Source organism: Puma concolor, chromosome B4, assembly GCF_028749965.1.
Source record: "Puma concolor isolate L17-30 chromosome B4, mPumCon1.1.hap2, whole genome shotgun sequence".
In the NCBI taxonomy this organism is placed as follows: domain Eukaryota; kingdom Metazoa; phylum Chordata; class Mammalia; order Carnivora; family Felidae; genus Puma; species Puma concolor.
Window position 1 is genome coordinate 12,456,961 of NC_141673.1, and position 22,156 is coordinate 12,479,116.

At 57.4% G+C, this 22,156-nt stretch overlaps 1 protein-coding gene across 3 annotated transcripts; it reads right to left on the bottom strand.

The window, feature by feature from the left end:
* Window positions 1-660: 660 nt before the first annotated feature.
* Window positions 661-20,685, bottom strand: MCM5 (minichromosome maintenance complex component 5). 3 transcript variants are annotated; one of them, XM_086712380.1, is made up of 17 exons: window positions 20,592-20,685; window positions 20,226-20,400; window positions 18,220-18,346; window positions 18,003-18,131; window positions 14,948-15,120; window positions 12,663-12,818; window positions 11,096-11,262; window positions 10,580-10,751; window positions 10,058-10,169; window positions 8,340-8,483; window positions 7,953-8,018; window positions 7,586-7,762; window positions 6,824-6,936; window positions 5,505-5,633; window positions 4,139-4,281; window positions 2,166-2,293; window positions 661-1,011 (listed from the first exon to the last, which is right to left on the bottom strand). In XM_086712380.1, the coding sequence occupies exons 2-17, from the start codon at window positions 20,390-20,392 to the stop codon at window positions 910-912; spliced, it is 2,205 nt and encodes a 734-aa protein (XP_086568506.1). In that variant the 5' UTR covers window positions 20,393-20,400; window positions 20,592-20,685; the 3' UTR covers window positions 661-909. The 3 variants fall into 3 exon arrangements, with proteins under 3 accessions (XP_086568506.1, XP_086568505.1, XP_086568507.1); XM_086712379.1 differs by having other exon boundaries at window positions 20,551-20,674; XM_086712381.1 differs by having other exon boundaries at window positions 20,602-20,620.
* Between the last annotated feature and the right edge of the window lie 1,471 nt (window positions 20,686-22,156).

Below are 22,156 nucleotides of genomic sequence, written 5' to 3' on the forward strand. Positions count from 1 at the left end.
TAAAATTAAAGTTCCCATGACACACATGCAAAAATTAACTACTTGTGGTGACCCCGCCCAAGAAAAAGGAAACGGCAAAAGGCGTATCCTCAGACCCAGAGAAGTCGATTGCCTCAGCCAAGGCCACACAGCTACGGGGGAGCCCGCGGGGAGCAAACCAGTGCACACAACACTGGCACCTCCACTCTCAGCCACTTTGCTCTAAGGCCTGTGGGAATCCAGGTCCCCGAATCCCAAAAGCCACTGGCATCTCACCGCACTGCCCCGTCCTCCCTGAGCACCTCGCTGTCATTATCCTGAACACAACCCTGCAAAGCACGTGCTAGCGTCAGCCCTTTACGGTCCGGACACTGAGGCACGGAAAGGTGTGGGACTGGGCGGGCCTGAGGCAGGAGCACGGCCTCCGCGCCCCCACAGGCTCCGGGGAGCAGCAGAGCCCATCTTGCGCACCCCCCCAGAGCCCTCCACACGTCCCGGATCTGGTGGGATTCTCACCGCTGCCAGCTGGTGAGTTCAAGAACCCGGAGCACAAAAGGGAAGGGAGCTGCCCAAGGGCCTGAGGGGCGGACGCAGGTCAGATGCCCCGCTCGGTCTGGCTCCAAGGCTGGTCTGCAGGGCAAGATGGGGGCGGGGACGGGCTACCCAGTGCAGAAGCCCAGAGACATCCAAACGCACCGCGGCTTTATTATTTCAACAAACTCCAAAAGCACGCCTCCTGGACCTGCGCCACAGGCAGGCGCCCGGAGGCAGCGAGGCAGGGGGGACGTTCCTTCCTCCAGGGCAGGTGGACAGCGCGTGGGAAGTTCAAGATGGCAGCAGGGAGGCGGAGGGCAGTGACGTTCGGGGTGCGGGCCGTGCGGGAGGCGCGGGCCGTGTGGGAGGCACGGGAAAGTCCGAGGCCGCGAGGGCTCACTTGAGGCGGTAGAGGACCTTGCGCTGCATGCGATGCTGAATCTCGCCCCGTCGGAGCATGAGCTGCAGGACCTTGTGGATGGCGTGCTCCGGGTATTTCTGCGGACGCAAGGCTGGATGCAGGAGCGTGCCTCCAGAGGGGACCCCACGTATCCCCCCCCTGCTCACAGAGAACTTCCGGCTTATCAAAGGCCTTCACACCCATCTCCTTGGCTCCGGCAAAGGGCTCACACCTCCTGAACTCTACTACGTGCCAGGCACCGTTCTAGTCTTCGTACCTCAACTCACTCCACGCCCACAACAGCCCCACGCAGCCGGTACTGTGATTACTCTCATCTTACGGGCCAGGAGCTGAGGCACAGAGAGGCTAAGTCACGTGCTCAAAGTCACACAGCAATTAAGTGGCAGACCTGGGCCTTGAACGGAGTCCACCTGACTCTAGAACCCAAGCTCTTGACCCCCTAAACCTCCCTAAGCCCCAGTCTGCTCACATATAGAACGAGCGTGGTACCACCTGCTGCGTGAAACTGCTCTAAGATTCAAATGACATGACGTATGTTAAGAGGAGCTGAAATCAGAAAGGCATGGATTGTTCCTGTGGTTTTAAAGACCACAAGTTGGGGCGCCTGGGTGGCTCAGTCGGTTAAGCGTCCGACTTCAGCTCAGGTCATGATCTCACGGTTCGTGGGTTCAAGCCCTGTGTCAGGCTTTGTGCTAACAGCTCAGAGCCTGGAGCTGCTTCCAATTCTGTGTCTCCCTCTCTCTCTGCCCCTCCCTAGCTTGTGCTCTGTCTCTCTCAAAAAGAAAAAAATGTAAAAAAAAAAAATTAAAAAAAAAAAAAAGACCACAAGTTCTCCACAGCACCCAGAAGGCCCCACTCCTCTCTGGGTTCTCGAACGTTGTCCTCCATGAACTGGAGACTCCCCCTCCTGACTCTGCCCCTCCCCACCCCACAAAAGCCAGGCAGCGAGGGCAGAGATACATGGGAGGTGCTGGGGGAGCCTGGGTGTGGTTGTACCAGAACACCAGCCCCCCGTCCTCTCCCCTGATGGGAGAGAAGACCACCCCTGCCCCAGACTGAGGCCATCTCTAGGGGATGAATGACGGGAACAGGTCCAGGGCGAGGAAGAGCCACCTCATCCCCATCCCCAACCCAGGCCTGTCAGCTGAGCAACAGGACACAGGTGCCGGGTGGGTAGGAGGCAGGCCGCGGGAGCCCCCCACCCCCCGCCCCAGGCCATGGGAGGACCTACCTGCTTGGTGAAGTCCTGGATGATGCTGTGCTCCGACACCTGGGAGCCGATGGCAAAGCGGCGCTTGAGCTGTTTCTCGATGCGGCTCAGCATCTCCTGGTCCTCCTGGCTGGTAAAGCCCTCCACCCCTGTGGGCAGAGAGAGATGGGTAGGTGGGGACGGGGCACCAGAGACCTCAGTCTGCTCGTGGTGGGTAACCTGAAGGGACGGGGCCCCTGAGCCAAGAAAGGGTGGCCGGGGAACGGTGCATGGGGGACAGCACGGGCCTGTGGAGATGGCTGGACACAGCCGTGAGTCAGGGGACACAGCACACCTGTGTGGAAGGATGCTCCAGGCAACGGACTGGCAGGTGCAAAGGCACAGGGGTAGAAACCCGACTTCATTTGAAACCCTGTCCAGAGACCAGGGACGTGGCCAGACCGGCGACCAGGGGCCAGGTCCTGGGGGCCCTAGGCCATGGCACGGGTTTTGCTTTGATTCTGGGAACGGCCAGGGGAGGGCTCTGAGGAAGGACGTGAGCGGACTTGGAGAGAGAGCCCGTAATACCTGGACCCCACCCGGTTGGTCAGGCAGCAGGGACAAAGTTCCTGGAGGAGCAGATCTGAGAGAGCCGAACCCACCAGTGCCCCAAGGAAGGAGGGCAGGCTGCCCAGAGACCACGGCTGTGAGGTGCCCCAAGGGGCCCAGGCAAGCACCAGGCTCACGGCTTGCATGTGCTGCTGCAGGGCACGTTCCTCCTGCTGACCAAGGCCTACAGATGCCCTGGGGTGTCAGCTGAGGAGAGGGTGGGGCACGGTCAGCGGAGCCACTGGGTGGGGGACCTCAAGGCTCCAGGATGAAACGGATCTGCAAGGCAAACTGCTACGCAGCCTACGATGCCCAGTTCAAACCTCACTGTCCCAAATCACACCTGACCTCTGGCCATCAGCAAACCCAAGAGCCCCCATAGGCAAATTTCTCATGTTGACGGGAATCCCCTCCAGGGCAGAGACTGAGTCTTCACCAAGGGGAGGGTGGGGGCGATCAGGCCCCTCACACCACCCAAGGCACCGGCCACACTCACCCTTGAACATGCCAAGCCTGCTCCCTCCTTGGAGGCGTGGCATTCAGCCTCCCCCTACAGTGTCCTCTCCCCCTGCCCTTATTTCCTCTTTTCACACCACTCCTGAATAACGTCACCTCCTCAGAGAAGCCCTCCGGAGCATCTTCTTCCAACATATCCGGCCTGCCAGGATCCCCCCCGCCCCCGCAGCCCAGGGCACTTCTGACTGCCTGAACCCCATCTATCTGCCTTTGTCGAGTCTCTCCCCATCTCAAATGAGGCCCGCACGGCAAGGACTTCGAGATCTGTTCACTCCTACACCCCTGGCACCTGGAACAACGCCTGACAAACACGACACCCTGCTCGGTGAAGGAATGAATCTACTCCCAGGAGAGTCTGGCACAGTCAGTGATCCAGAACAATCTGTTCAAAGACTGAGCCTGAAGCAGACTGTAGGGCTTATGGCAGTGTGACCTTCACTGCCCCCCGGGTCGAGACCTGCATTCCAGCTAACGAACAGCCAGCCTTGGCACCATGAAAAGGCCTCTGAATGCCTGTCTTATTTCTAAGTGCCCCGCCTGGCTTCTCGGGGGGGTGGGGGGGATGTGGGGACAGCTGGAAGTAAACGGGAAAGAGTTCTGGAAGCACTCAGAACGGTTACGAGCTCACAAGGAGTGCCATTGTTCTCAGATGAGGACAAAATGACGGTTCTTCCTAATTAACTGGCTCAAGAGGAGTGTGTCCAAGGGTGTGGAGAGAAGCCACCACTTGTCATCGTGGAAGGAAGTGGCCGGGGCGGAACTGGGAACGGGGGCTCACCGCCGGGAGGACGCTCAGAGACACTGGGCAAAGGCACAGACGCGACACATGCTCCGGGCCTCCCGGCTGTGCCCCTCCCCCCCCACCAGCTCGGGTCCCTGCGCCTGCTCACCTGTCAAGGTGCCGGACAAGGCAGCGTCCAGCGTGGACACCTGGAAGAGCCGCAGAGCCTCCTCCACATCTGCCTCTGTGGCAAAGGGCTGAAGCTTCATCTTGCTGAGGGCCTCGGCGATGCGCACGATGGCCTCCAGCTGCCTGCATGGGAGCAAGGGGACGCGGCGGGGACTCAGCTCACCCCCCGCCCCTGTCCCAGCACAGCATCAGGGAGGTGCCTGCCCAAGGTGTCAGACTATGGGGGAGACTGCTTGCGGTCCCCACGACCCTCAGAAACGGAACCCCAGGGGCGCCTGGGTGGCTCCGTCGATTGAGTGTCCGACTTTGGCTCAGGTCATGATCTCATGGTTCATGAGTTCGAGCCCCACATCGGGCTCTGGGCTGACAGCTTGGAGCCTGGCGCCTGCGTCAGATTCTGTATCTCCCTCTCTCTCTGCCCCTCCCCCACTCGCGCTCAGTCTCCGCTCTCTCTCAAAATTAAATACACATCAAAGAAATGGAACCCCAATTTTTACTCCAGCATGTGGCGCCCAGCTCAAATTTGACATTTCCCAGCCTCTCTGGTATCTACGTGTGTGTATGTGACTAACGTAGGCCAAGAAGATGGAAGTTCAAACATTTTGTGGGAATTTCAGGAAATGTCCTTAAAAGACGGGCCCTTCTTTTCCTGCCTCTCCTGTCTCCAGGAATGCAGAGGTGATGGCTGAACTTCCAGCAGCCATCTTACACTAGGAGGATAAGGGTAAGCATGAAAGAGCCCCACTTGCCAATGACTCTGAGGAGTCATCGCATCAGTCCTGGACCACCCACCCTCTAACATTTTTACACGTGAGAGAGAAATAAACTCCGATTTATTTACTCTGTTTGTATTTTCCATTACATACAAACAAAATCACTCCTAACTAATCAGTGCTAGAGACAGGATTCAGACGAGATGGGGTCAAACTCTTCATCACTATCTTCTACTGTGTAATTTCACAAAAATGAGGAGTTAACCATGAAAACTGAGATCCAGAGAAGGAAAGCCATTTCCCTGCAGTCAGTCGGCCAAAGTCTAGGACCCAGGTCTCTTTAACTCCCATAACTGGACCCTTCCCTTTCCCTCATGCTGCCCTGCAACGAGGGAAACCAGACAAAATTCAGAAAACAGGGTCCCAGATCTTCTCAACCTTAAAACAGGCCAAGAAGTACATACCGTGAGGGTTTATATTCCCAAAAGCCTCCCTGACCCACAGCCCTCACTACAGGCCTGCGCTGTGCGGTGAGCAAGGGCCCCCAGCCCTGGCTTGCGAGGCACACCCTGTTCTGTAAACCGAGGAGGCCCATGCAGCCCTCCTGGGCCCGGCCCTCCCGCGCCCGCTCACCGCACGGTGATGGGGATGTTGGAGCGGCGGTCACTGTCCCTCTCGTGCTGCCGGGCTCCGCTCCGCATGATGATATACCGGTTCTTCAGCTTCTCTGCGGCCTCTGCCGACAGCCGGGGGCCACACCTCCTGCAGGATGGTGGGGAGCAGCTGACATGAGGCCAGGAAGGGTTCTTGGGGCACCCACCATGTTGCCCAGCCAAGTGACAGTCAGAGATTCAGGGGAATACTCAGATCACCTAAGGCAACCCCGTCCTGAGGGTGAGAAGACAGAGCCAGGAGGGAGGAGTCGACTCCCCAAGGCCACCAAGGACCTGGCGTCAGGATGGGGCAAGCCTCACAGCTGGGGCCCGGGCCTCTGAGGACGGGGCCACAGGAGCTCAGAACTGTGACAAGGACCCGGGACGGGAGTCGCTGCGCCACTCCATCACTCCAAGGGTGGGTAGGGGGGAACTGAGGGACCTACCCGACTACAGTGCTCCCCTCCCATCAGAGGGGCTCTTGAAGACTCCTCCACCCTCAGGTTTTACCCCCAACAAGAGGCCACCGAGGCATATGTCCAGCATCTCCACACTGTGGCTAACAGCACAGCCCCTGGAGCCAGGTACCTGGGTTCAAATCCTTGCTCTCCTACCTCCCACTCAGGACCTTGGACAAGCTACTTAACCTTTCCTTCCCTCAGCTTCTTAGCCGCAGCCCCAGTAAAATGGATTCCTATGGTCCCTCAAAGGTTTAGGGACAGGGCTAAAGTTCGCTTACACGTGAAATACTCAGAGAACACCCAGCACAGGGTAATTATTGTATGTAGGATTACAGTTACTGGCCGGCTGTGAAGAAAACAGGAATAAAAGTCTCAGCTGCCATTTCCCGAATGTTGACTCGGTGCAGGGGCTCTGCCAAGCACTTAATCACCCGTGCCATCATTACAAAAACCCTAGGCAACACCAGTCCAGGAAAAGGGAGATTCAGAGGGCAACTGACTCGCCCAAGGTCACACGGTGGGGCGGACGTGCCCCAGAGCCCGTGTGCACGATGTCCACACTGCACCGCCTGCCTCCCTGCATGTGAGAGTCGAGCTGATCTTTAAAAGACCTTCTGATTTTTACAACCTCGTTTTAGAGATGTGGCAACATAAGCCAAAAGCCACCGAGTGACCTGTGCGAGTTCAGAAAGGAACCTAGCCAGAACCCTCAGGAGGGCTTCACTTGTAAGAAGGCATCCCTTCTTGTAATCCCTCGTAAGAAGCAGGCCCAGGGTTCTCTCCCACCCTAGGAGAGCCAGGCAACCTCACTCCTACAGGGCCCATGCCTAGGACTCACGCTCGGCAGTAGGCAATGAACTTCTTGAGCTTGGCCAGGTCGACCTCACCCTCCACAGCCTGGGTCTGAGTCAGTGCACTCACGTGCAGAGTGACGACGTGCTTGGCCAGCATCTGGGGAGGCAGAGGGGACACTGGGTCAGCCCACAGGCCCTCCCCAGCCTGGATCCCAACACAGAAGTTGAGCAGGCAGGAAGGAGGAGCTGGTAGGGCCAGAACTCGTGGAAAGGAGGAGGCCCCCCTTTCCTCAGGGTCTGTGAGCCGACCAGACAAAATCACAGAGCTGCCAGGGCCGTATCGGCCACAAGGGGAGCATCTGCCTGAGTACAAGCCTCCAGCAAGGGAGGGAGAGCAGAGGCAGAAGCAGAGAGCTCTGACCACGGGGCCCCGGATGCAGCTGAGCCCCACACCTTTAGGCTTGCCCATTACATAAGCCACTACTTTCTTCCAGAGACGTCCTGGCCAGAGCCGGGCTTCTATTATATGCAGAGGTCAACTTCCTTGTTTCGTATACAAGGTGCTGAGGCCCGGGGAGGGAACGATTGACCCAAACCGCATAGCCTAGCACACACAGGAGGCAGGACTGGACCCCCAGTCGTGTTCTCTGTAAGCCACAGCCACCCCTCCTGGGCTGCCCACTTACGGGCAAGTCGGATTGATGGTCAGGACTCTGGGCCAAGCCCCGGTGACCCTCCCCCAGAACTGCAGCCCTGGCTGGACCCGGCCCTGTGCGCCCTGTGGCCCTGGCCGTCTTCAAACGCACCACGTCCCTCTCCTCGTTGTGCTCGTCCTTGACAATGAAGATCATGTCAAAGCGGGACAAAATGGTGGGCATAAAGTCGATGTTGTCCTCCCCCTTCGTCTCATCCCAGCGCCCGAACACCGAGTTGGCTGCAGCCAGGACGGAGCACCGGGAGTTGAGGGTGGTGGTGATCCCAGCCTGAGGGGAAAGGGAGGGAAGCAGATGGCAGAGATGAGAACCCGGGGGCACATCCCCTCCGTGCGTCTGTGCACACGCGCCCCACGACCCCAGGACGGCGGCTGCTGCCAGCACAGGCCCTGGCGAACAGTGGCCCCCGGCCAGCACCCTCCCCACGCACGCCGGGCCAGGCTGGACGGGAGCCGCGCACCTTGGCTATAGAGATGGTCTGCTGCTCCATGGCCTCGTGGATCGCCACTCGGTCGTCTTCCCGCATCTGTGTGGGACAGGAACGTCTGAGGCCCAGGCAAGGGGGCAGGAGAGCAGCAGGGCAGCAGGAAAACCACAGCAACTACCAGTCAAGCCCCAACTCTATGCCAGGCGGACGGCAGGAACGTGGAGACCTCTCGCGCCAGTGACCACGAACCCACTCTCCAGATGAGGAAACGGAGGCTCAGAGAGGTTAAACTACTTCCCTCGATAACAGGCCCAGAGACTGACCACACCGGGCTCTAAGTCAGAGGCGGTCTGTGCCGTCTGAGCACGGGAGGCCACACCTCCACCTTCCAGCTGCCAGCCACGTCGCCATCAGACTCACCTTGTCAAACTCGTCGATACAGACGACCCCGCCGTCGGCCAGGACCATGGCCCCACCCTCCATGATGAAGTTCCGGGACGAGGGGTCCCTCATCACTGAGGCGGTCAGGCCTGCCGCGCTGCTGCCTTTCCCCGATGTGTACACCTGCAGGGAGAAGGGGAGGGGTCAGGGCCCCGCACATCTCCAGCTCCACGCTCTGACCCCAGTGAGGCCGGGGCCCAGACTGACGGGGCTGGCTCAAGCTCACACACCAAAGCCGGCCGCAGAGCCCAGGACAGAACCCCAAGCTCCTCCCCTGGGCCAGGAAGGCAGCCCCGGCACCAGTCTGGCCCGGTGGGCGTCCACACGCGCTCTCCACGTGAGTCCCGCCACAGCCCTGGGAATCGGCCCTCGGGGGCCCGGCTCACAGAGGAGCAAACGGAGACCCGGAGATGAAGGACACACTTCGAGGCGGCCTCAGGGCTGGAACAGGGACGCCTGACCCCCAAGGAGAAGCTTCCCCCTCCCCAGTCCCCTGTCATCTCTGTACAGACTCGAGTACCACATGCTGCCCCTGTGGCAAGTCCCAACCTAGGTGGCCTTACGTATGCACCCATTTCAAACTTAGCCCTTAAAAAAAGAAAGGATGTGAAGTATCCCACTGCATTTTTTATGTTAAGCTACGAACTAAAACACCGCTTCAGATATATTGAGCTACACACAATAGTAAGATTAGTTTCGTCTGACCCTTTTAGTTCTCTAACGTGGCCACCAGAAACTTCAGCCCACTGGGGGCACCTGGCTGGGCCCAGTCAGTTAAGCAGCAGACTTCGGCTCAGGTCATCTCACGGTTCGTGAGTTCCAGCCCCGCATCGGGCTCTGTGCTGACAACTCAGAGCCCGGAGCCTGCTTCGGATTCTGTGTCTCCCTCTCTCCCTGCCCCTCCCCCACTCGTGCTCTGCCTGTCTCTGTCTCTCTCCCAAAAATTAACACTAAAAAAAATTTTTGTTTTTTTAAAGAAACGTAAGCCCACCCCGTGGCTCATGGCTGTAGTGCACACGTGCTTGTCGGGCTGCTCCAGCAAGGAGCCCCTGGCATACTTCCGGTCTATCCAGACTACAGCTCCCGCTGGCACAGCCCTGTCCCACTGGCCACGATGGCCATCCCCGCCCTCTCTGAGCCCCCAGACCCCAATCACTGTACAGAGCACCCCGCCTACCGCACACCTGGGGTCAGATCCCTGTGCCTGCACTTACTAGCTGTGGGACCCCGGGCAAGACGGAGCTATTCTGTACCCATTTCCTCCTCCTTAAAGGGGTCACAACACCCACCGTGCAGCGAGCAGAAGGTCAGGTGAGTAAATCTACGTAATGCACTGCGAGCAGGGCCCGGCCCTTAATCTTCATGTGATTATTACCAACACTACGGCTCAGTGGGTAAACAGTCTCGGGGACAATAGGTGACTTGCTTGCGGTCCATGACCAGCCAGCTACTGGCCAGGCAGAGATCCAGAGCCTGTGCTCGCTCGCAGGCCGCACTCCACCCACGGCCCCAAACCGACCCACACCCGTTGGTTCCCTTCCTCCTCCCTCTGTGCCGTCCTGACCACAGGCGAGAGGAACGAGAAAGAGATTCCGGGAAGCCAGCTGCCCCAGGGGTCCTGGGGACCCAGTAGCCCTGCCTGCAGCCTGCCTCCCTACTGGGGTGGCCAAGCAGAGCAGTGAGCCCTAGGCACTCACCCCGATGGGAGAGCACTTCTCCACAAACTTCAGCAGCTGGGACTTGGCCGTCCCCGGGTCCCCCAGCATCAGCAGGTTGATGTCTCCTCGGCGGGTGAGTCCATCAGGGAGCCTGGGGGAGGACGGGCAGGTGGGCGAGGCTGGCACTTGGGCTGGTCACGGGGAGGGCTGGCAGTCGGCCCCCCAACCGGGTATCACGAGCCTTAGAGCAGCAGGCAGCCAGGGGCTCCGGGCTGAGACCCTCGTTCACAGCCGCCGTGTCCCCTAGCCTCGCCCATGGTAGCAATGGGGGAGACAGCTTGCCTCCAGGGCACGGACAGCCAAGGAAACGGGAGACCACAGATGAGCCACAAGCCAGCTGACAGCAAGCCTGGTTGATGGGGAAGGAGCCTGGGAGTAGCAGGCAAGGCTGAGGGTCCCAGGAAAATGAAAAGAACATTCAAGTCCTGACCATCAGCAGCTACCCTCATAGGGGCCAAGTTACTCATCCCCTCCAAGATCTGGGGGGACCCAGGCCCCCACCTCTTTCGGGAGCCCCCAAACAGCAGGCAGGCGATGGCCTTCTTCATGTCCGTTCCACCGAAGATGGACGGGGCGATGCTCTTGGAGATGACCTCATAGACATTGGGCAGGGCGGCCAGGCGCCGGAACTCCTCCTCCTCCTGTGGGGTCACGGGCCCGGCAAAGCTGCGGCCTGGGTGGGCCGGTGGGGGGAGGGTGTGTGAGTGCTACGTGAGGGAGACCCTGGCCAGCCCACCGCCCAATCAGGGCGCCCTGCAGGGCAGGGCCTCAGAGCTGGGACGCCACAAGCCTGAGCAGAGACCCCGGTTCTGCCCCTCAGGAGTCAGCCTGTGCTCAGGGTCCAGTAAGTGAGGGGAACGGGTTCTGAGGAGCTATGGGGCTAGATCACGGACGCCCTTGGGGACCGCTGGGAAGGGTGGGGACAGGGAAATCAGGAGGCCCGGCAATGATCCAGAGGAGAGATGACAGGGGCTCGGCCCAGAGTGCAGCACAGCCAGGACCCCAAAGCCAACTCACCAGAGCCATCTGTGTCCACCTGGATGCCCAGGACACGGATGTAGGAGCTCCGGATGCCCACACCCACCCTGTCGCGGCCCCTGCTGGAGGTCAGGCCAAACTTCTTGATGGAATAGATGCCCATGATGGTGACCCTGTTCCCGGGGACGACCTTGTCACACAGGTACCTGAGGAAACAGGGAAGAAGGAGAAACAAAGATGAGAGCCTGGTGGGGACAGGGAGGTCTCTGACCCGCTCACCCACCCTGTCACACTCATGGTCCACCTTATCGTCTATACCAGAGGCCTCCCCGCCTGAGCTGGCTCCAGCTGGCTCCGTGTTGGCTCCCCACCTCTTCACAAGCCCCATCCCCGTCTCATCTGCTGTCAGACTCGCCGCGGGCTCCCCAAGCCTTCCTCCTCAGGCCCTCCAGCCTCTCTGCAGGGGCCACCCCCACTTCTGCCTCTTCATGGCCCCATGAGCTCCGTTCCATCAACTCGTTTTGCCTCTGGACTTCCACGTTCTCTTCTCAAAACGAAGGTGCTGGAAGAAGGCAGTCTCCGAGCCCCTCCAGCCAGAGCTGGAGCAGTGGGGACGCTGGGGTGTACATCCGGACCCTGCCACTCAGAAGTCACCGCACATCTCTGAGCTTGTGGGGTGGGGGCAGCGATATCACGGGATCAAGAGAGGAAACAACCCAAAAGTGCTTTCCATGCGGGAAAGAGTCACATCCCACCAAGGAGCGTCACCATCACTGTCACTGTTCTGAGAGGATTCTAAGGCCCTTCTTCCCACACACCACTGCTTGAGTCTGGATTACTGACTGCTTGGAGAATAACCTAATCAACAACAAACACTCAATTTGTATTAAGGAACTACGCTAAACACGTGCATCTTCCAATTACCATCTCCCAGCAGCTTAACTAGAGATTCAGGACTGTCATTATGCCCGTTTTCCTGATGAACAAACCGAGGCTTTGCCAACTCATGTAACTCGCTCGAGTCTGACCTCTACACGTCCCACTGCCACTGACGAAGCTAACAAGACCTGTGGATCCACGCCTCAGGAAACCACACAGCACAGGACACCTGCACGCACACCCAGGTGCACCAGCCCAGGTGACGAACCCCCATCACGTCACCAAGTCTTCCACTCAGGTGGCCGAGAGGGGACCAGACTCTAGTCAAGCACCCTCCCCTCCTTCCCGATCCTTCAGCAAAACCCAAGGAAGAGGGTGAACAGAGAGCCAGGGATGCAGGCGAGGCAGGGGCTCTCCCGGCTCCGAGGGCTGCGGGGACCCCCCCGGAAAAACCCAGAACCAGAGCCCTCAAGGAGCCAGTCGGCCTCTCGGGGTTCCAGGTCCAGCACCCGCACGGCAGGGGCTACACGCCCTCACAGACTCTGGGAGGACAGGACGAGCGGAAACATGGGAGGCACCAGGGTGCCAGCGAAGGGGTGTTCCGTGACTAGCCACCCTCTCCGCCCACCACACTCACTCGGCCACACCCAGCACCTGAGCTGGGGACTCGGCCTGGCCGCTGCCCCAGTGGGAGCCCCTCCCTGCCCCCAGCCCCAGCCTGTGTCACCTGTCGCAGTAGAGCTGCATGTGTCTGGGCATCTCGCCGTGAGGCACCGCGTCGGGCAGCTCCTGCAGCTTGAGGGTCTGGAAGTCCACACACTTACACTTGTCGGGCATGATGAAGTACGGGTCCAGCGGGCACTTGGGGCGCCCAGCCTGATCCCTGCACAGGGGGAGGAGAAAGGATCACCAGAGCTCCCCTGAGAACCCAAACCCCAGGGAGCCCACCCCAGGAGTCGGTGACAAGCTCTGGTCCACAGCAAGTTGAGGGTCTCCGCAACAGCGGGGCAAGGCCCTTAAAAGGAGTGCAGCTCTGTGGGGTACCACGAGCCAGGTGAGGAACGGGGAGGTCTGCTCTAGGCCCGGCTCCTCCCCCTTGCAGACAGGTCACACTTCCAAGCCCCACGAGGGTCTCGGGGTCCCCACAGGTAGAGGAGCCAAATCACCAGTGACCTTATGAAACCCCCGCTCAAATCCCAGGACCTCTCGGTGAGGGTCTGGGCACCTGGAGACCATCCTCAGGGTCCAGGCCTCTATTCACCTCCATGTGACGAAGTCACAGTTCAACTATTACCGAGGCGTTAGAGCAAAGCACCCCCTACGTGCCAGACACAGTTCTACAGGCCAGGGACATGGCAGTGAGTCCCTGCTCGTATGAACTTATGGTCTAGTCAGGGAAGAAAAAGCCAGCCAGCGAATGACTCCGTAACAGGACAGGCAGTGCTCCATGCTGTGAAGTCGGTGGGTAACAGAGTGACTGGGCACACACACACCCAGTGTAAGCTGGAGGCCTGGGGGAGGACCTCTGTGAGAGGACAGAAGAGAAAGCTGATGGAAAAAGTGAGAATGTGGACTGTGGAGGTCAGAGGAAAGAATGTTCTGGGCAGAGGAAATAGCATGTTCAAAGGCCCTGTGTTAGGAGGGAGGCAGCGAGGCTGGGCCCAGAGTTGGGGGAGGACCAGAGGCCAGAGAGGGCTGTGGAGGGCCGTGCGGGCCAGGACAGCGCTGGTCTCTGGGTGACATGGAAACGACTGGGTCACCTGTGGCTGCAGAGTGGAGAACAGACTGGGAGATGAGGGTGGGCCCGGGATTCACCACTCCAGGTGAGAGGACAACAGACATGCCCAGGAGGTTAGGAAAAGGTCTGGTTCTCTACATGCAATCTTAAGGGCAGAGCCAAAAGGACTTCCCGGAAACATTCTGAGACTGAGCACTTGGGCCTGGGCACCTGAAAAGATGGGGCTCCCATCTGGGACGGGGGAGGGGAGCTGTGGAAGGACAGATCTGGGGGGTGGGATGGAGGTCAGGTCAGTGTGGTTCAAATCTGCAGTGTCCCCTGGGCACCGGCTCGGGGGCATCCCACCCACAACCAGGTCTGACTCTGGAGTTCAGGGGAGACACATGTGAGTGTCCTCTGCACGCGGATGATTTTTTTTTTTTTTTTTTTATTTAAAAAAATTTTTTTTTTCAACGTTTATTTATTTTGGGGACAGAGAGAGACAGAGCATGAACGGGGGAGGGGCAGAGAGAGAGGGAGACACAGAATCGGAAACAGGCTCCAGGCTCTGAGCCATCAGCCCAGAGCCTGACGCAGGGCTCGAACTCATGGACCGCGAGATTGTGACCTGGCTGAAGTCGGACGCTTAACCGACTGCGCCACCCAGGCGCCCCTGCACGCGGATGATTCTTAAAGCCCGAGACCACTCAGGGAATGAGTGCAGAAGAAGGGAGCAGGGCTGAGCCCAGGGCACTGCCGACACTTAGGTCAGGTAGCTGAGGGGGACCAGCAGAGGCCAATGAGCAGCCTGACAGAGGGCATGGGCCCTCAGACCAGGGGTGGAGATCATTTTCTGTAAGAGCCAGAGTGTAAACATTCGGTGTTACGGGCCAAGAGGCCACACACGCAGTCTCTACAGTGCAAATGTGGTCATAGGCAACGTGTAAATGAACAAGTGTGCTATGTCGCTGGCCCGGCTGCCCCAGCAAGCCAGTTTGCTTCAGAAGACTCCAGACAGACTCATCCCCCTGGAGTGCTTTCCCCTTTGAACCCTGGGTTCCCCGCACAAGTCGTCTGGACGTCCCGGTGGGCACAGAACTCACCAATGGAGAAGGATATGGCCCCTGGTTCTCAGCCCTGAGCCCCAGCGCATCGGCCCACACCACCCCCACAGGGCACGCCTCTGCCCCAGCCCCTCTCCCTGCAGGCGCTGCAGGCTGGTCCCTACCCTTCCCGTCTCCACTCAGATGTCCCTCCCCCAACAAGGCCCTGGGGCCCCCGCAAGGCCCACTCACGTGTTGCACTTCCTAGGCAGGGCGTAGCCCTCCAGGCCGGGGCGCATGGCGATGTTGCTGAGTGTGTTGCGGCAGCTGCGGCACTGGATGGAGATGCGGGTGGCCTTGGCTCGGACCCCAGACGCGGAGATGATGATGCCAGGAATCTTTACCAGATGCGACATCATGTCCGACTGCAAGAGAGCCATCCAGAGGGCGGTTGATTAAAGGGAGACAGGGACCCCAGAGAGTGCATGGGAAAATCTTTTTCTCACGTATGCAGAAGTACTGAGAGATAAAATGGCACTTCTAGAATTTATTTCAAAGTACTTTGGCAAAAAAAAAAAAAAAGAAAAAGAAAAAAAAGAACAAAGGCAAAATGTTAACCACTAAACCTAGGTGAAGGTATATGAAATTCATTACACTATTCCATTTCCATGTATAATTTTCCATAAGACAAAACAAGAAAAGTTCCTTTCAGGGGAACCTTGCTGGCTGAGTCAGTAGAACATGTGACTCTTGATCTCAGGGCCTTGAGTTGAAGTCCCACGTTGGGTGTAGGCTTCCTTAAAATTAAAAAATTAAAATTAAAAGGACTTTAATATTTATGAGACTGAGAGTGAGAGACACAAAGCATGAGCGGGGGAAGGGCAGAGAGAGAGAGGGAGACACAGAATCCGAAGCAGGCTCCAGGCTCTGAGCGGTCAGCACAGAGCCCGATGCTGGGCTCGAACCCACGAAACCGCGAGATTGTGACCTGAGCCAAAGTTGGACACTTAACTGACTGAGCCACTCAGGAGCCCAAAATTAAAAAGATTTTTTTTTAAAAGTTCCTTTCGCTACCTTTTCTTCCAGTTCCCAGTGGCTTTCCTGGGACAGGCAGGCTACAGGTTCATGCTGACACCCCCTCCACCAAAGCCTGGGAGATGGGAGGCGGAGAAGGAAAGAGGCTGGCCCCCTCTGTGCTAAGTAAGGCCACATGTGCCCACCACAAGCTGGGGACACCGGAACTGTTGGAACCACCACAGAGGATGTTTTTCAGACAACAATCTACAAAGACGCGGGCACCTGGCACTCCAGAATCCTGAAGGACTGGGATAGTCTCAGCCCCTCCAAGCCATCCCTGACCAGTGATCCTTCTAGAGAGGGCTCCTCCTCTACTGTAGGAAACCCATCACCTCAAGTGGGTCATTCAATGTGTTCTCCAATGAGTCTGACAGTCGGAAGCGTGTCCCTGGGGGGAAGTGGAGGCTTGCCTCCCTCATGAGACAGCTGCCCCCCAAACAGGTCCAATGCCGCTTCCACAGAAAAACGTGATACTGAGTTTAATTCCAAACATAGTCACGGAGCCCTTCCCTGGTGCTGGGAATAGATAAAGCCGACAAGCTCCAGAACTCACAGCCCTGCTTCTGGAACAGACCTGCCATTGTGCCAGCCAAAGGCGGCTTGACAAGGACCCCCAAGAGAGCTGCAGGATGTGGAGTAGATCTGTCAAGCAAAGACCAGAGCATGGCCTTATGGGTATGATGCACGATGAGGAAGTGCCATTAGCTAAAAGGGTGACATCTGGGCCCCGCTATGGAGCATGCCGAGTACAGCCAAGTGCATCACCTCCTTAGATTCTAACCACCACCCTGTAACGGAACGACTAACGTCACGACCATCACTTCCTGCTCACTGCTCCCCTGGCTCTCACTCCTGCCAATTTTATAAATTGTCCTCCACGTGGCAGCCAAAGGGACTGTTTGCCAATGGAACCAGCCCACTCGAATACCTAAACACCCCCTGCTTTCCTACCGTGCTCCATACAGAATCCAAGCGCGTTTCCATGGCTGGAAAGCCTGGGCCCTCTGGCCTCTTCCTCCCTTCCCCCTTCCTTCCCTCAACCCTCATGTTCACTGGGGTCCGGCCACACTGGTTCCTTCTTGTTCCCTGAAGCATACCACTGTCCCCACCTCAGTGCCTTTGCACCTGCTTCTCCTTGAGCCTGGAATGTTCTTCCCTTGGGCTGTCGCGCAGCTGACTATGACTCACTCAGACTCACTCCAACATCACTTCCTGAGAGAGGCCTCTTCTGACCGCCATCCACCTCCCTTGGCCACTGTCATATTTACTCGCGTTTCTCTTTCCTTCATGACTCCTATCACGGCTCCTGAAGTTATCTCAAAGTCCTGTATCTGTCTCTCCCACCATAAGCTCTGTGAGAACCGAGTCCTGTTTACATGAGGGTCTAGCCCACACGTGGAGCACAGCAGCCTTCAGTATTTGTCAACTAAAACAAATAAACCCCTCAGATGCCAGCCCCTCCTGCTTCCCGATCACTCTTAGCCTCGCCGGCTGTCCTTCAACATGGCCTTGACCATACATACCATGCCCCCCTCACCACTCAGGCTTTGTCCAGGCTGTACCTCTGCCTCCCTGGAATGTTCTCCCAACTGTCTGCCCACTGCTCGGTCTCCACTCAGATGGTTCTCCACCACGGAAGCCTTCTGTCTTTCCCACAGGGCCACCCCCCTGATTTCTTCCACTGCACTTAGGAACATCCAAAAATCATCACGGGTGGGGCTCCTGGGTGGCTAAGTCAGTTGAGCATCCGACTCTTGATTTCGGCTCAGGTCATGATCTCATAGTTCAAGATCAAGCCCTGCATCGGGCTTTGCACTGTGCTTGGAATTCCCCCCCCCCCCCCCGCCCCTCCCCACCTCGCATGCACACTTGCTCACTCCCAAAAATAAACATTAAAAAAAAATAGGTAACTAAAATCACCCTGGGTGATATTCACTGCTTGACTCAGGGCTCCCCCCACACCCCACGGGTGGACATAAACCCCACACAAGAGCTTTTTGCTTAGCTCAATGTGATTTCTCCAAGAACCAACTCAATGCCTTGCCCACAGAAGGAGCTCAGTAAACATTTGTCCTATGAGTTAATTTTACAGAGGAGGAAACTGGCTCAGAGAGGTTGAGTGAGTTGCCCAGGGTCACACAGCTGGCACTTAGATCTGCCTTTGCCTGAAGCCCCTGTGCACCATGCAGCAGCCACTGCCACCCTCGGACCAGCCTCTAAGGGGACCCACCTTCAGGCTACGAATGCTGGACGGGCTGGCATCGGACTTGAGCATGACTTGAATGTCCTGGAGCACCTCCTCGCCAGTGGGCCGCGGCCGGGTCACCTCATCAGCCACCTCCTTGGCAGCCTCCTCCAGCTGAAGAGGAAGGAGACAGCTGTTGGTGACCAGAGCAGGACCGGCCCTGGAGCGGGGAGGGGAGGTTCAGGGACGGGGACCCACTCACCAGCTGCAAGTGCTCGGCTGGCTGCTTATACAAGTAGTCAGCCAGGTCCTCGTCAAAGCTGGCCAGGTCCTCCACCTCCACTTCGATCCAGTACTCCCCCAGGTTGTAATGGCGCTTGAGTTCATCCCTGCGGTGGGCAGGTGGCAGGGTGGGGGAGGGGGAGGGTGCAGAGGAGATCAACACTGGCCGAGGCGCACCTGCACCCCAAATCTGCCCACACCAGCACCACCACTGCCCGCCCCCTCCTCTTCCCAAATACACATCGAGTTCCAGGTGGTTCTGTGACGTAACCCTGCAGAGGCTCCCTGCTGCCGACAGAGGCATATCCTCCAAAAAAAAAAAAAAACAGGTTCCGTGGAAATCGTCCACAAGATGGCCGAAGCACAGTTCAACACTCCAACACAGGGTTGTGTGCACACACAGGTCAGTCTGGGAGACTCAGCTCTTTCGCTGCAGGACTCCCTGGAGCCTTTTCCTTTCTCCTGGAGACTAACCTAACACACAGCTCAAACCTGGGAGCCCAAAGACAGCAGAGACTGTGTCTGTCTCATCAACCACCAGACGCACTTTTTACAGAGCATCCTATGGGACTCTTGTCCCAAAACACACTTAGGGACCACTGACCCACACAGGGCCCTCTCCTCAGCCTCATCTCAGACCTTATCCCCCACCCCTGCCTTATGTCCCAGAGCCACACACAAAATGACCACCCTGGCCCAAAAAACCCCTGCTATTATAAAAAGCCACTCCTACCTCTCTGCCCATGCATGCAACTGCTCCTCTCAGGAATGCCTTCCACACCTGAAACTCTTCTCTCAGCCAGGGGTTAAACTTGGGCTCCTCTGGAAGCCCTCCCTAACTTCCTTCTATATTCCTCCTTTATTTTTTCCCTTTAATTTCTTTTCATGTTTATTTATTTATTTTGAGAGAGAGACAGAGCACGAGCAGCAGAAAAGACAAAGAGACAGAAAGAGAGAGAGAATCCCAAGCAGGTCCCGCACCATCAGCCAAGAGCCCGAAGTGGGGCTTGAACCCATGAACCTCGAGATCACAACCTGAGCTGAAATCCAGAGCCAGACGCCCAAATAAGTGAGCCACCCAGGCACCCATATAGTCCTCCTGTGAGGTAACTGTCACTTTGTAATTCGTCTCTTGGCCTCTATGCCTTGCTCCCACTGACTTATAAGCTTCACGGACCTAAGAGCTTCTAAAGGGTAAGCAATAGATAGGCCTTTCCATCTTCATACCTCAATGCCTAGCACAATGTTTGGCACACAGATGGTCAATGTCAGCTGGTACATGAATAGGGGGAGGCACCATTTACTGATGACACAGAGAGACTGTTACTTGGAAGTCACTCAGTTATTGGTCCTGCCCAAGCCTGAACCTACAAATCCACCTCTGCCTTTTAAGGTGCTAGGGACAGAGGCTGGACCTACAAGGATCTGACATGATGCCGCGGATTATACAATGACAAAGAGCAGGTTCAGCGGAACAGTGCCTGGCCCGCAGCAGGTGCTGATCAATGGAACTTGCAAATCAGAATGACTGCATGAATGAAGTAAATCCTAACTACCATCTTCACCTTTTACACCCATAGAGAACTTGAGTTTAGGAGACATCAAAGACAGTACACGGAAAAACAAGAAGCAAACGACCAGAAACAAGTCATGGGTTAAAAAAAAAAAAAAAAAAAAATCAAAGGACCCTAGGAGCTCTAGCTGGCTGTTAGGAGCCCACTCAACAGGTGACCACTCAAAAGTTACCTTCAGGTATAACACGTACAAAACCAAAGGCCACAAGGGTGCGGCCGGATGAAGCACGGCTGGGACCCCGATCCTCGGACCTGGGACATGCTCCCTCATCTCTCTGGGCCCGTGTCCCCCCATTCGTGCTCTACGACACTAGCCGGCTCTGAGTGATGACGTGCGACCCCTGTCGGCGCCACACTGGGGGGGGGGGGGGTCTGTGTGCCCTCCTTCCTCCTATCCCGCTCCAGCCCGCACCTGTATTTGAAGGTGAAGCCGGTGCGGTCGGTGCCCACTCGGTACTGCCGCAGGAACTCCTTGAAGCGCCTCTGCAACTGCGATTTGCGGGCCTGCCCCTCGTCGGCCGCGGTGTCCCCCCCGAAGCTGTCGCTGTAGAAGATGCCGGGGTCGTCGAAACCCGACATGACTGCGCCTGGCGCGGGTACAAACAGCTGGAGCCGGCGGGGGTGGGCTCGGCTCCGAATGCGGGGCGGGGGGACCCCAGCTCGCCGGCGAGAACGCCTGCCCACCCTGCAGCGCCGTCGGGTGCTGAGACCTACAGACCCCCCGCCCCCGGTCTCACCTCTGCGACCCCACAACCCCCAGACCCGGGTACACCAGCACCTCCACGCACCGCCGCCGAGTTTCGCGGGAAAAACGAGACGCCGCGTTCGGGCGCCGCGGCCGCTGCGTCCCCATTGGCTCGCTGAGGTTCCACAGCCAGCGATTGGACCGCTCTGCGCCCGCGAGCCCCACCTTCCGGACAGGCCGCTGGAGCGGATTGGCTACGGGGCCAGTGACGTCACGTCCCTGGCCTCCTTCCGGGCTCCATTTTGCTTGCCGGACAATTTGGCGCGAAACTTCTGATCCGGGAGGAAGCGGCGGCGCGGGGCGGGAGCCAAGATGGCGGAGCGGAGGTCTTCGCGCCGGGGGCGGCGGGCGCGGTGCGAGGGCTGCCTGTGGACACTCCTCAGGCCTTTTACAAGCCTCGTGAGACCACGTCCGCCTCCAGAGCCAGGGGCTGGGAGAAGTGGGGGTTCCGAAGCTGTCGCTCCCGCGCAAGCCCGCTCGCCCCCCGCGCCGGGCTCTCCCTGGCACACACCCTTCCAGACGGTGGGGATGAGTTAGAAATAAGTCGCCTCTGGATCCAGAATGGTCCCAGGGGTGTTTTCTTCGACCCAAAGGGTGATTTTTCTTTTTCCATCGTAGACGACTTTTCATGATTTGCCAGTGCTTAAAATTTGCGAAAGTTCACGACCCCAGATACCCAACCTCGCTTGGAAAACTGGGAAGATTTGGTAAAACTTGGCGTTCTCAAGCAGCAGCGAGGGCTGCATCATCTCTCTTCCCTGGTCTTCCGTTCCCACCCTCCACGATGAACCACGGCAAATGTTTCCTTCCCTTTGCCACAGGCATGTAAACCTATTTACTGGGGAGTGTAAAATACCAGTATTTTTACAGTGTATAACAAAATCAGATAAATCTGAAATTTGCTTTTCTGGTTACTACTTCCTGAAAGTCTCTCTGAGGACAGGATAGATTTATGTCATTCTATTACTTTTTTTTTTTTTAAGTAATCTCTACACACCCAACGTGGGGCTTGAACTCACGACTCCGAGATCAAGAGTTGCATGCTCTTCCAACTGAGGTGTCCCTGAACTCATTCTACTTAACAGCTCCTAATTCTCCATAGTATGCATAGAATACAGATTATTCAGCCCTTTTCCTGTGAGTAGAATCAAGACGGTTTGTTTCCCTGTCTTTCCCCTCCCTCTTTTCCCTTTTCACTACAAATAAGGGATATTGACGTCCCTTTCACAGAAAACTGGAAACGAGGCCTATGGTGGGAAGATCTACAGCCGCTATTTGAATGCCTACTCTTTGCAAACATAATGTCATCATAATCAGTGGCTCCTGGACCTGATTGCACTTTGGACTCTCTCAGCTTTTCACAAAACAGGATTCCAGAATCCTGCCCCAGGTTTCCAGAATCAGAGCTTCTCAGGTGGGACCCAAGATCCCCTGGGGTGATTCTGACAGCACTGTCCACAGACGGGTGTTTAGACACCCCTGGCCCCTCCACCAGCTGCGGAAGGTCGTTGTATTACTTTCATTTTGCCAGTGAACAAAAGGAGGCCAAGTGCCTTGTCCAAGGTTCCAGACTTCGTGACAAAGCCAGGACAAAGTTC

Excerpts from the sequence above, each read along its gene's own strand:
- MCM5 (XM_086712380.1), bottom strand. The coding sequence starts at position 20,392 with ATGTCGGGTTTCGACGACCCCGGCATCTTCTACAGCGACAGCTTCGGG. Across the intron at positions 18,132-18,219 it reads CAGCCGAGCACTTGCAGCTG|CTGGAGGAGGCTGCCAAGGA; the intron begins GTGAGTGGGTCC and ends CTTCCTCTTCAG. Across the intron at positions 8,484-10,057 it reads AGAAGTGCTCTCCCATCGGG|GTGTACACATCGGGGAAAGG; the intron begins GTGAGTGCCTAG and ends TTCTCCCTGCAG.